This window comes from Vulpes lagopus, chromosome 11 (genome assembly GCF_018345385.1).
Source record: "Vulpes lagopus strain Blue_001 chromosome 11, ASM1834538v1, whole genome shotgun sequence".
Taxonomy (NCBI): Eukaryota; Metazoa; Chordata; class Mammalia; order Carnivora; family Canidae; genus Vulpes; species Vulpes lagopus.
The window spans coordinates 71,233,358-71,247,644 of record NC_054834.1 but is presented as its reverse complement, the minus strand read 5'-3'; the positions used below and the strand labels follow the sequence as shown (position 1 = coordinate 71,247,644).

Sequence of the window (14,287 nt, the reverse complement as noted above, 5' to 3'; positions counted from 1 at the left end):
GGGAAGGGGTTAAGCTCTGAGCTACAAAGACAAAGACAGCGTGGAAAGGTTTAGCCGCCTCCTTGAACCCATAGCAAGGCCCAGAGGCTATGCTGTGGGTCCTGTCTCTGGTCTCTCACACCCTCTGGGCTGGCTCATATGGTCAGTTCTACGGCTAGGCGTAGTTCGAAAGGCCAGACCATGGTCTCCTGGCCAAGAGGCATAGAGCCAGTGGTGACCATTTCCTCTCATCCCAGGAGTTGCCTGGTGTACCTGGTAGGTCCCGGTTAGGACTCTACTGTCACAGAGTGGCTACTGTCACCAGCAAGGGAGCTGGATCCTGAGCAGATAGACCAGGAACAGGCAGGCTTGTTAGGGTGCGGTAGGGGAGGAAGGCTGGATGAGGCAGAGAAGGCATGGCTTCTATCAGGGGCACCGCTCGGCAAGGCGGGGTGGTGGCCAGGGTAGGACCTAACAGCCCCACAGCTGAGGGCAATCCTGTGGTCCTGGGAAAACCTGGATGGTTGGTCACTCTGCCCACAACTCCAGGTGGCAAAGGCAACAGGCCTGGCCAAGCACCTGGTTTGGGATTGGACTCGGATCTGAGCTTCATCTAAGGGCCAGCACGGATTGAGCACTTACTGTGTGCAAGACACAAACACAAATTCATTCACTGAGTGTTAAAAACGATGCCAGGGAGCCGGTCTTTTCATGATCCCCACTGTATAGACGAGGCATAAAGTGTAAGTAAACTGGCCCAGGGCGGAGTCCAGAATATGCACTGTGAAGTCCCGGTAGCAAGCGTTCAGGACAGGCCGCGGTGATGACCTCACACACCCGCACAGGACACTGGGGACAGCCAGGCAGGGCCCTGGCAAGGCGCCCCAGTGGCATGTCTCCCTTCATAAGCACTATCTTGTTTGCCGTGTCGAGGTCCCTGGCCATACTGCCTCCATTGTATCTTATTAGATTTCACATTGGAGGAAGGGGACACACTCTTCTCAAAATTATAGTCATAATTCTAGTGAACGGTGCAAAGTGGAATTTGCCGCCTCGGGGGAAGCCTTTAATTTAGTTTTAAACTGTTCTTAGCACCTGGGACTTCTCCCTTGAGGCGACTCAGAGTGAGAATGTAGACCAGAGCCAGAAACTGGATCTCACTGCTTGCAGCACGAGACTGGTGGGCAGTGGCTGGGGCCGAGGTGCTGATGAGGGCTCAGGGCAAGCTGGCCTGCAGAGCCTCAGCCCCGAGACCCCCGCCCAGGGGCCAGGAGACCGGGTTCCCATAGGCATGTTCTTCCGATCTGGAAACCTGGTCCATGGCTGCTTATGCACACAGTGCTCCCCCCACCCCTAGGCTCCCTGCCTGCACCCCATTCCGAATGCACGGAACCTGCAGGGCCCCCAGGTAGCATGGCGCCTGCCTCCCCAGCCTTGCAGACCGTAGCCAGGGCCACATGGCAGGCTTGGTGCACCCAAGCGCCTTGGTGGAATGGAGAATGTGGTGACATGCTGGACCAAAGGGGACACCAGTACCTCACCAGAGCCCTGTGCCGGCCAGGAAAGCAGGCCATTCTGGGTCACTGTGGGCACGGACAGAGCTCAAGAGGACAAACAGCTGAGAACCCCACAGCACAGGCGCAGGACCAGGAGGGAAGGTACCAGCAAACAAGAGCCTGAGGACCAGGGCCTGGGCCCAGGTGGGAGGAGCATGGTGTGGCTGGCAGGGCCAGATGCGTGGCTACTTTGTTTGCTCAAGCCACCCCAAGCCTAGCGCCCTGGGCCCCCCTCCCCGAAGTCCCATCCTCATGAGAACAATTCTGAAGGGGCATGTAGAGTGGGCCAGGTGGAACGTGTGACAAGCAGGGAGGGCCCAGAGCCCCACGTGTGAGCACGAATTCCAGATCAGGTGTGTCTGCATTAAGCAAGCAGGCTGCTGGCCTTGGCTCCCTCTCTGTGCACATTTCACTTTTAGAAGCCGGAATCCAATGCACATGGAAAGAAAACGCGGCCCCCGACGCCCGTCCCAGCCCCAAGCCACCTCAGGAGGCTCAGCCCCGCCTCCTACACCTGCCCCGGGCAGTCATCATGGTCACATGTTCGTGCAGGTGACCCAACATCCAGGCTGGAATGGAACAGGTGTTCTGGCCGACCCCAGGGTGTGCCCTGTGCCCCACACACCAGGAGCCATGGTGCAGGGAGGGCTTCCTGTCGGGGACCCCGGGCTCCTCACCTCCCCACCCCGGCCACTCCTTACCCGACGTGCCAGGGCTGCTGGGGCCTCTTGCCATCCTCGCCAGCACCGCCCAGCCTGTTGAGCGACGGGGACCGGCTGCGGGGCCCGGGGGTGTAGCTCCCGAGGGTCCTGGCGGCCCCGTCGGGCTTGCCCGGCACCTGCTGCAGCAGCTGGGGTGACAGACTACGGTGGGAGGTGGCGGAGCAGACGGCCCAGTCGGGCGCGCTGGCGTTGAGGTTGTTGTCACTGTTGGAGCGCAGCAGGACCCGGGGGGCGGCCAGCGTGTTGGGGGGCCGCCGCCGGCGGTTGGAGTACGCCGGAGCCTCTCGGAAGGGCACTGGGTCAGAGAGAACAGGAGAGGTGGGTGAGTGCACGCACGGCATGGTTGGTGCGGGGTGGAGGGGTGCGCGGAGCCCCCGCCGGCCCCCACGTGTGCAGAGCCCCCACTGCGTGTGCAGAGCCTGCCCCAACACAGAAGCAGAGACGAGGTGGACACCGAGAATGTCTCCATTTCATGGAGGCTCAAGCTCACACTTGAGATGGAAGGGGCCCGGGGTCCGACTTCCATCCGGGCCAGCACCCGCTCTCTCAGCACCGAGACACATGTGGGGGCCTCAGGACACAGTCAGGACACAATTCCTCCTCGCCATGACCTGAATGTGGCCCCTGGTGGGAGCTGATCTGGGTCCCCCTGAATTCATGTGTCAGAGCCTAACCCTTGATGCCTGAAATCGTATCTGGAGCTGGGGCTTTACAGAGGTGGCTAAGGTAACACGAGGTCACCGGGGTGGCCCTGATCCAGCGTGACCACGGTCCTTATGAAAAGAGAGGTCAGGACACAGACACATACAGAGGGACGACCCCGTGAAGACCCAGGGAGAGCACGGCCATCCACACACAAGCAGAGAGGCCTCAGGAGGACCCCGCCTGCCTGCGCCTGGACCTCGGGTATCATCCAGGACCCAGGGACAATGAGTCTCTGCCATGTGAACCCCCATCTCTGGGGCCTTGCTGCGGCTGCCCCAGGACACGCACACGGCCCTCTGAGTATAGTTTAGAGATGGTCTGCTTCAGGACAAAGTATGCTTCTTTCCCCACCCATCAAACCAGGGCCCAGCTGCATGAAACAGGAAGTGGTGAGCACGCCTCATCTGTCATCCTACAAAGTTCTAGACCACAGGCAAGGCCCTTACTCTGCCAAGTTCTGTGTGCCCAGGGACTCAGAATGAGGACACTGCCCACAGGGACCATGAGGGCAGGCATCCACACAGCACCCACTCTGGGTTGCTCCAAGGGCTGGAGCCAGAAATAGAAAGTGTCCTTTCTAAGAAGACCTATGTAAAGAAGGGTAGCCTTCCAGGCTGTCGGAGAAGACACAGCTGCCCCTAGAAGCAAGGGACGCGGGTTTCCTTCGAGCGCCTGACACCCAGGCAGCTTCCCGCTCACCATGGGATCTGCGTGCTTTGGAATGAGGCTGAGTGAGCTCTCAGGTCCAAACTGCCTGAGGCCAGGGCTGCCACCACACAGACCAGCGCTGTGGGGCAGCAGGAAGCAGGCACCCTCCTGGGTGGGCTGGGCTGGAGTGAGAGTCTTAGTGCCTCGAAGGAGAAGAACGCCACAGTTAGTCCAAGACAGAGCCCTGGACGGTCCACCATCCCTCTGCCCAAGGTCAGAGGCTGTGGTGAATTATTACTTCATGAAACCTAAGGAGAGGTGTGCACTTCACAGAGCCTGGGCCCAACATCAACCCCTGCTACCAGCCTATGACCATACTGGGCAGCAGAGTTCACAAGGGACAGAGTAGCACAGGCAGAGATCCTGGGGACAGAGGTGGGCCAACAGGGAGCACTGGGGAAGAGGTGGTGCAGGCAGAGATCTGGGGACAGAGGTGGGCCAATGGGGAGCACTGGGGAAGGGGTGGTGCAGGCAGAGATCCTGGGGACAGAGGTGGGCCAATGGGGAGCACTGGGGAAGGGGTGGTGCAGGCAGAGATCCTGGGGACAGAGGTGGGCCAATGGGGAGCACTCGGGAAGGGGGGTGCAGGTGGAGATCCTGGGGACAGAGGTGGGCCAACGGGGAACACTGGAGAAGAGGTGGTGCAGGCAGAGATCCTGGGGACAGAAGTGTCCTGGCCTGGCTCACAGGGGACAGAGGTGGTCCTGGAGAATGCCCAGGGGATAGTGGTGCTGGCAGGGCCCCACTGAGACAGCTGTGACCCAGTGCACCCCTTCACCACCTGGCCAGCATGCAGGCAGTCCTGGGAAGGCAGAGATGGAGCCAAGCGGGAGAAGCCGTGTAGAAATGGCACGAAGCTCAGGACGCACACTGGGAATCCACATTCTGAACAGTTGGTGAGATTTTGGAACTGGCATGTAGGGAGGTCATATTTTTCAACACGCGCAGCCTGTGCCCATTCCGACCAGCTCCCTCTGTGACGCCTCCCTGTTGGGGCAGGATGCAGCCAGGGCTCTTCAGCTGGGGCTGGCATCCTATTTTGAATTCCTCAAAGGACATGGACTCACAAGTGCCAGCCCAGCTGGGAAAGAGGCGGGTGACGGGAAAGGCCAGCGGCGTCCTCCGTGGAGCCCTGGCTCTAGAGCTCCAGAGGCTGCCCTCTCAAGGGGCTCAGCCCACTGGGGAAGCAGCATGGCCTGGCCCCACCTGCTAAGAAAAAAAAAAATCTCACTTTGGGGAACATCCCTGGGTTTTCATTTTGCTGGTCGTGAGGGAGAACCACATTAGTCACTTCCTCTGGGCAGACGGAGGCCAGAAAGACCCCGGGGAGGGCTGAGCACTCATCCTTCAGGGTTTTAAAAAATGCACCTGCTGGGTGGGTGCTCTGGGGGGACCCGAGACCTGCCTGATGACAGGGTGGGGGTACTGAGAGACCTCACAGAGGGCAGACGGCCACAGAGTCCAAGAGGGTGGATACCTTCCCTGCATAGAGACTGTCAGCCGGAGGACCAAATCACAGCAAGAAAGCCAACCCCTCCAGCAGACACATCAAGCACAATGGGTGATGGGGCCCTGGGCCTCGTGGGCCATCTTCACCGCCCCCCACCCCCACATCCGAGGAGAGGTCAGGGCTCATGCTACCCACGGGGAGGGCACACCCCAGCTCCGTGGGGACACTCCCGGACAAGGAAACGCGTGCATTCTGTGACATGAACTCCTGCCGAGCCTCCAGCTTTCCCTGACAGTGCGGTTGGGTCTCCTTTTCTGACTGGAACAACTGTAAAGTACTCATGCCCTTAACAGAAATTATGGGGGGTGGAGGGTGGGGAGTCCTGCCGATGCCTAAGACAGATGCAGAGGACAGAAAGGTCTGTGAAAGAACAGAACAGACACCGAACGATCCCCAACGAACCTTTCCCTGCTGTGTCTGGGTTACAGAAATTGAAATACCAGAACACGAATCTGGGTTAGTAATGCAAGAAAATGAGCATGGACAGAGGCTGATTTTTCACATAAATTCCCAAGACACAGGCTAAGGCCGGCTTTCCAAGTGGGGGCTTGGGCAGTGGCTGGAATGCAGAACTGCTGCCCTGGGAAGACAGAGGGACAGATGAGCCAGGGTGCTTCCAAATACACCCTGCCCTGGGGACCGGGGAGGGTACCGAGCCGGGATCACACGGGTAACGTTAGGGCGAGCATTCCAATGGCAATTATCTCACTGAATTATCAAGACTTGCATTCAATTAGTTCCCCGTGTAAGGTAATTGGACATTTTTTTTCTGTGTTTGTTTTACAGCTTGGGCGGGCAAGTACCTTTCTAATTCCTCCAAAGTCACGTCCCCATAAACCCAATCATCTCACAAAGCGAGAGTTCTCTGTCTGACAAACTGGAGCCATCCGTGGAAATGTTGGGTTTTTTTTTTTTTTTTTTTGGTGAAAAGGGTAAAAATAACTCTTTTCCTGTCTGAAAATGATTAATATTCCACCCAACTGTTTCCTTCTTTCAGGCAATCTGCAAACTCGAAGTGGGTGGATATTTTCTTAGCTGTCTTACATGTATTTATTTATACATTTTTTTTTTCCACAATAGAAATCACACAAGGTATGACAAAAACACATGCACTCTCAAAGTCTGCCACACTGCATCTGCATCCACTCCAGGAAGCTGCCGCCCGGGCATGGCCAGCGAGAGCCGAGGAGGGGCTGCAACAGCGCCCGCCCTGCCCTGCCCGCGCGGCCAGCAGCGTGTCCTGACCTTCCCCGCTCCCAAGCAAGTGCTCCCCAGTCTCCAGGTAGCGGCCAGACGAGTCAAAACTTCCTTTATTCTCGATAGGACTTAGTTCCCCACATGTCCTCTGGCACAGTCACCATGGATGCACGTTCCGGGAATGCAATTGTGCAAGGGGCTGGGGACTTGGGAGGACCGTAGAATAAAAATGCACCTTGGAGTGGGTGAAAATCCCAGACCAACTACAACAAAGCCCGATCGTGCACCAGAAGTAATTATCCCCTTCCTTGATGAGAAGGGACAACCGGCAATTTTGGGAGGGACTGGAGTCCCCCCTCCGGCCCGCTCCCCCGGAAAATCAGTAAGAAACTGCTAATTCCCATGCACCGCGCTCCCGACAGCTCTTTCTTACCTTCCTTCTTGGTGAAGGCATTTAACAAAGACTTCATTTTCCCTCCGACTTTGGCAGCAGTCCGCTCATTATATAACCTTCTCGGATGGGAGGAAGGAGAGGAGGGCTGCCCGGCCCCTCGGCGCTGGAGCGGCTCGGACCCGGGGAGCGGCGGCGGGCGTCTGGGCACTGCGTGCTTCCGAGCATAGCTGGGCATGCCAGACCCAGCGTGCTGGTGACAAAGCCCACCCCATATTCTGTCTGTCAGCTGGGAACCAACCGTGCGTAGACTGGGGCTGCTCTCAAACCCTGCTGCCTCTGCCGGCGCCCGTCATGTGAGCAGTGCTACTCTGCTTTTGTGATCAGTGCATCTGGGAGGAGGGTGAGCACGAGTCAGGCATCCTCGAGCCGGCGGCCGGGGAACACCAGAGGCATCCGCGAGCCCGAGCCCCCACCATCCGAGCCAACACGGGCTCGGTGTGCTCCGGGCCACTTCTGCTCAGACGTGCCGGGCGCTAAATATAACGCCCCGTGCTTTCCCGATTTTATTTTTAAAGAAAAAAAAAATGCCAAGTTTTCTTTGACGCCGTTTGTTTGTCCGCTGGCGGATGCGGTGAGCAAGTCAAGATGAAACGCCCAGCTCCAGATAAGCCTCACACCAGACCCACATTAACTGGGCAGCCCTCGCCGGCATTGTGGAATTTCTGAGCGTGACCCAGATTTCCGTTGGAAGGAATCAGACACAAGTACCTATCCCTTCTCCGGCTCACCCCATCGTGGTAATTACCCTGGAGAAAACAGGATTTCCTCCCCCCCCCCTTTCTTTTTTAAAGAGAGAGCGCACAAACTGCCACCAAGCTCTGGCTCGCCCTGATTCCAGGCGGCTGATCAAAATGAGTGTCTTCGGAGCCCCGTTACACGTGTCCTGATCATTTCCACCCCGAGAGAAGTCTGGGAGACTCCCGGAAAGTCCTATCTGAGGAGCGCCCAGAGAAGGGGCCCCATGCTCGCGTGCTCCACGGCAGGTGCGCGGGGCTGTTTCTAGACAAGGACAGAGGGCTTCCTGAAAATGAAATGGAGCATCCCGGGGAGCCGGTTCTGTCGCCCGATGCACCTGCTGCTCGGCTGTAATTAAGTGTGCGTGTTCTCCGTTGCCAAGAGAACTGCTTCCGAAATTAAAGAGAGAGAGAGAGAGAGAGAGATGAGACGGGATGAGGAAAAAGCAACGGGGAAACGTGTAAGTGGAATGTGGTCGACATACTTTGGGTCGACAAAAACAGCAGCTTTATGAGTGGCAGGCATCTGCCTTGGAAGGACAGGCTGAGGGGTCGGATGCCTGGCCCAGTGCCCTCTCTGTGCGGCGGGAAAGGACGGCCAGGGCAGGACCTAAAGTAGCTGCTCATTTAACCGTTGTCTCCCACTTAACACCCACAGCGCCCCAGATCACTCGGTTGCACCCAAACTCAATCCTAGGTAACCCCCTGACACCCCATGCTGGGTTGTAACATGACAGAACATAAGCCATTTCTGAGATGTGTCCTAAGAAATGCATCTGCCGCTGGCACTTTTTATCATCAGAGACCCCCAGTAACTTGCTCTCGTAATTCATGTCCTTAAGGGCAGAGGGGTTGCTGGCAGAGCTCAGTGTCCGTAGACACGTGGGGTAAGATGCATCTTCCTTGGGTGCAGAGTGTCACCAAGAAGGACACACATGGGGAGACCACTGCCCGTGCCCCTGGGGCGGATGCGCCAGGGTCTGCAAGGTGGCAGTGTCTGATTCATAGGGCTGGGCTGGCTGCTGGCCAGGTGTGCACCCTGGCCAGGCCGGGAGGCCACGGAGACGGCACAGCAAGGGAGCCCCTCTGCAGAGGCTGGGCCCTGCCACGTGAGCCCTGAGAGCTCGCCAAAGCTCAGGGAACCCTCTGGGAGAGTGGGAGGCTCGGCGCTGCTCAACCCTCCTCCATCTGTCTCTGGTCGATACCCTCCCAGAAGCACAGAGCCTCATCCTGAGCCAAGTTCCCTCGCTAATCCTCACTGCCAGCAGCAGAGCAGAGGGGCGTGTGTGCCAGGGCCGGTGGAGGTGGAACCTCACTCAAGACCAGGGCTGCCTCTGGAGACCTCCTCTGCGCCCCTGATGTTGACCTTGGGTGAAGGGCGTGGGGAAGACGCGGCTTCCTGGGGCGTGAGTGTGAAAACCCCACATCTCTTCTGCCTCGAGAAGGCAGGGGACAAGACAGAGCCCTTTCCCCGTGCTGGGGAGCAGAGCGCGATCCCCAGATAACATGTGGCCAGATGGGGAAGCCCCAGTGGAGACTCCCTTAGTGCTTGCATATGGAACAACTGTTCCTCGCAGACTCGGGGAACGGAAGGGCCCTGGGGCCAGCGTCGAGAAGGGAGCCCTACTCAGACGAGGCCCAGAGGCCTATGACAGGGACACAGCGGGTCAGCGGGGACACGGGGACAGATGGGTTCTCCACCATCGCTACCCCTGTCCCACCTGGGCTGGTGAATTGCAGGCTCTGTGCGACCATGGAGGGACACAGCAGTGCACAGGACTGTCTCCTTCTCACACTGCACAGGGGGCCAGTCAGGGGAGCAAGACCAGACTTTAGACATAACAGGACCTGAGGAACAGCAGGAAACACCCCTTTGCCCCAGGATTCCTTTCTACATGCCTCCCATTCCTTTAAAGCACTGCTGGGAATCTGAGTAAAACCCTCACAGAAACGAGAAGTGGTAGCTGTCAGACTCACATGCAGGCCTGCTGGGTAGGCTTAGCTCTGCCCGACGGAAATCCTGCCTCCTGACCCCACCTACCTGGACTCTGTGGGGCCTCCTCAGTCCTGCAGGCATGCTCTCCTTGAATACCTCCAGCGACGGGAAGCTCACTACCTATATGCAGTGGTTCTCACTCTCAGACACAGGCTGCAGCAACCCCATCAAGGCGGCGAATGCCAGCGCTAGGCCCACATGAATGAGTCTCCTTTCCCTTCACACAGGAACAGGCTCGTTCCTGCCACATACTCCCTAGGAGGAAAAGCCATGCCACTAAAGACACAGATGTTGCCCCAACAAACACAGGGCCATGTACATCCTTAGTGGCAATTTTCATTCTGTGCTCTGGGCCATGCTTTTCCGTGTAAACCATTACTGGAGATTGACAAGCTGAGGCCACTGGATCCTTGACCCATCTTGTATGAACACACATACCTAAAACTCGCCTGCCTGCAGGAATTGCATGCAGTGGTCATGCTTTGGGTCTGGACCTTCGCACTGTGACCCGGGGCAGTGTGAGAAGAGAGAGCACGGTCCCGCACATCGCCTGCATGGAGCACTCCTGCTGCCAGCCACATGCCTTTCCACATCAATGCTCCCTTCAGGAGTGACGGACGTCCCACCTTCCATGCCCAAACCACGAGGCCTAAACACCCAGCGCCGGCCCCAGCTGCTCTGCAAGGTGGCGCAGCAGAGGTGGAGGGAGGCACACACGTTCCGTGTCTGCTGCAGGAATCCGCTAAGACTGTCTCCACCTCCCAACAAGCAGGTGGAGGGCATGTGAGCTGCAGGTCCAAGATTAAAAACTAAAAGGAAGATGGAGGATGGGATTTGAACCCTCATTTCTCCCTGAGGCTTCCAGAGATCCTGTGATGGGTCTCAGACACCTGGGACCTCTTTGTGGGGTCTGCCATCAGGCTTCCAGACACCAGCTGGTTGAGAAGTTTCCCCAGATGAGATGGGTGACGTCCCCAGGGCTCAGACGCCCCTGCTCCATGGCCTCAGCTGTACAGATGCCCCAAGATGGCTGAGCTTTCCCTCTGTGTATTCACAGACCCCTTGTTTCTGTACAGGGTCCCCCACGGAGGAGTGGAAGGACCACTAGAGCCTGTGCCCAACACATAACCTGCTCACTGAGCACAGGTGAGGCTTGGCTTCAGATAGGCTTCATTCTAGAAGCTCTAGAGGAGGCAGACACGGGAGAGCATGAGCTTCTGGGCAGGTGGCAGGGAGAGGGATGCTTCGTGGTGACTCCATCCACCTGCTTGCCCACCCACCCCAAATGGCAAGTGAGCGTCTTTTGAGTTGGGTGTGTTAGATCTCCATGGAAGGATGAAAAAGCATAAGAACATCATATGGAGGCCCTTGAACCATACAGATTCCTGGAGGAAGAGGGTCACCCCAAAATGAACCCCAAACTGTCTGCCTCCTAGCCAGGTCCTTTGGCCATCCGCCTGTCCCACCCAGCCCAACTCCAAACTACTAGCTCCTTGGTAAGAAGTACAAAATAATAAATACGTAAATAAATAGATGATACCCCCCCCAGCCAGTCCCCTCCAGACCCCAGACCCCTAGCCCCATGGGCCCTGCCTGGCTTCAGCCTCAGTACCCCACAAACCCGCCTCGAGCTCTGATCCACCCTCCCAAACCCTCCTGCTCAAAGCCCTTTATTTGCCATGTCTTTTGACAACTGCCTGACAACAGGCTGAAAATAATTTCATTTCTTGTATAAAAAAAGGCTCTTCGCACATCAGAACATTTCAAGGCGCTCTGAAGTCCTGGCGGGGAGGACGCGCCAGGTGTGATAAACACGCCTCTCATGAAGAGGCTGGTGCGCCGGTGGGTCTTGGGAGCAGTGCCCGTCCGGCGCCCACAATAAGCCTGCCTCCCCTTGCCATGGTCCCACGCTGGGAGCAGGGGAAGAGCCAGACATGGGGCCCTAGCCATCTGATGTAGGGGCTTAGCTCTGCATCTTAGCCCCTCGGTGGCTGTGGGTTGCCCGGGCACCCCTGGCCTCAGTTCCCCCATCGGTAGGTGGGAGTATCGCATCTTGTTCCCAGTGTTGGCTGTGATCAGCTGAGCTCACATCTGAAATGCACGGGCTGGGGGTGGTGCGGTTTGATCATCCAGGGGCGAGGCCCAGCCTGACCACTTCCCAGCTCCACGCGCCCGGGAAGGTCACCTCTCATGCGTCCAACGGGGTGTGCATGATGCCACCTCCCAGGGAGGTCGTGAGGATCAAGCCATGTGGTATATGTAACAGTGTCTGGACTTTAGGACCATCTGCAGTCACTAAATAAATGCATTTGACTTCGAAACTCCGCCGGCAGATAGGAAGGCCCTCTCCCCACCCCCACCCTCCCCGAGTTGGTAATGGGCCCTGATCCAGCTGTGGACAGACCCCTCCTTGGGGCACTCCCTGGTTTCCAGGGACCTCAAGCTCCCCGAATGCAGGCTCGATGTGCAGCTCCCCCATCACCCTGCAAACCGGAGGTGCTCCCTGCAGCTCCGGATGTGAATGAACAGATGCATGAATGAACCCACTGAGAGAGAGGTGGTGACTCCCAGCTTCTATTTTGTTCTGAGTGTCCTGAGGCGCGTTCACCAGGCTGGTCTCCTGGGTTGTGCCAAAGCCTCCTAGGGCCTGAAGCCATCTCTCCTCTGTGTCCCGTCCTGCCACCTGCTGCCTGCCCCTGCCCCCGGAGGCTGAGCTGCCCTGCCACCGTGCCTGGGGGCCAGAGGAGGCCTGCATTCGCCTGCACCCCAAGGGACAGGTCCACCGGGCATCGGTCAGGCCGGTGTGTCTTCAATGTCCTCGCTGTGTCTGCACGTCCCTGCTCTGAGTCCTGCCTGCCTGGTGAGTTGTGGAGACCCCTGGCTCATTCCTCTAGCTTTCCCTGCTGCCAGGGCCAGGGTACCCAGATGCACACATAGTGCTCTGGTTCAGGAGGACAGAGCCGGTGGGTGTGGACGAGCATCCCATCGGGGAGATGCTGGCTCCCCAGAGCAGCCAGGGGCAGCTGGACACCAGGCTGGCCTTCTGGGTGTGCTGTGACCATCCTTCCCTGTATCAACAAGTCGGATTGGTCCCTTACTTGCCACCAAGACCCTGGCCGATGGAGCCGGCGAGGCTGGGGCCTGGGAGTGATGTCTCTAAGACCCTCAAATTCCAGAGGGTGGGTGTTTCCCTTTCCTTTTCAAGTGGCCTGGCCTCACCTCTTATTTGGGGGGGGGGGCGGGGAGGAGGGAGAGGAGGCTGGTGTGGAGACAGGGCTGGGTAAACAGAGGGAGGAACGAAGTCTATTTCTCTTTAATGGAAACTCACGGAGGTGACTCTTACCTCTCTCCTTGGAGAGGGAGCCCATGGGGGGCTGAGATGGAAAAAACAGAAGTGCAGAGAATCTCGGGGGCCCACCAGCCACCCTCGCCATCTTACAGAAGCTAAAACCAAATGCCGACAGTGAGAGCGTGCGGCCGAGCCAGGAGCTGGGAGGCGGCGGGTCCGGGCAGGTGTGGGCTGGACCCGGATCTTCCTGCCCACCCCCACCTCATCCCCAACAGCAGACCCTGCTTCCTTCCCGAGTAGCTTTAGATAACTGCAACCTTTCTCCATCTCACAATAATTGTTAAATGAATCATACTTTTATAAATAACGCAAGATATAAAAAGGCATCTCGGCAATAATGCGGGGTTATCTTTGAACAAAGATGTAGGTGTCTGCAGTGTTTGTAGCATTCCCGGCAGCCGGGGCCATTGAGGGAAGCTGAGCTCCTGGAGGATCCATTGAGCCCCGTGCATAATCCGGGCATAGGGCTCCTGATGCGGGGTCTACTCCCGGGGCTGGGTCAGGCTCAGGGCTGGTGGTGGCTGGGGTCAGGTGCTCAGCAGGTGCTACTCGGGGTCCAGACACAGTGACTCGGGCTAAGGTTCAGGGGGCAGGAGAAGGGCTTGGCAGGGCTGAACTGGGGCTGACCACAGCGGGGGGACAGTCCCTCTGCCCCAGGCAAGGGTCACCCGTCCAAACGGTGCCCTCCTACCCTTCTGTCTATGCAGCTTGGCCTCCACCATGTGCCCAACAAGCTGCTCTGACCAGGAGGTGTAGGGACGAGGGCAGTGCTATGGATCAAGGGAAGCGCCAGCCACCTTTTAGGTAGCCCACTTGACAGCGGAGCAGCTGAGGACCCTGGCTTCTCACAGGGGAAACTGAGGCTCAGAGCCCTGAGACAAGCCACCTGTGCCCACTCAGCCCTGTCTGTCCAGCAGAATCACCCTCAGCCCCCACGGCAGGTCACACAACCACCTTTCTCCTCCGCAGGGCTGGGAAAGACTTGGGTACATCTCTGAGTCCTTGTGGCAGATCCGGGGAGGCTGCAATGGACCAGATGTATGAGCGTGCGAGCGGAGTGCAGGAACGCGGTATCCTCACCCCCATCTCTGAAGACCCTGGCACAGTAGCTGCCGTGCCCCCGTCCCTCAGACACAGCCCTGATCCCCATGAAGGACAATAAACCACCACCACCCCCCGATTGGCAGGACGTCCAAAGGCTCTAGTGCAAGTCTCAAAGTCTGCAGGGAAGATGCCAATCGCCATCAGAGCCAATTAGAAAGGCCACTGTCACCGGTGTCATGGGGCTGGGCCACCTCCTTTCTGCAGGAGTTGACTCTGACTGGCTCATTTTTCCTAGCCTGTTACCAAATGATGGAATCTGAGGTGAGCCTTGGG

At 57.9% G+C, this 14,287-nt stretch overlaps 1 protein-coding gene across 6 annotated transcripts in view; it reads right to left on the bottom strand.

Moving 5' to 3' along the window:
- The window catches only part of SHANK2 (SH3 and multiple ankyrin repeat domains 2), a 509,567-nt gene that overhangs the window by 274,846 nt on the left and 220,434 nt on the right, over window positions 1–14,287 (bottom strand). For all 6 annotated transcript variants that reach the window (XM_041774022.1, XM_041774021.1, XM_041774024.1 and 3 more), the window contains one exon: window positions 2,237–2,552. In XM_041774022.1, the coding sequence (XP_041629956.1) occupies window positions 2,237–2,552 (316 nt within the window). The remainder of the gene's footprint in view (window positions 1–2,236; window positions 2,553–14,287) is intronic.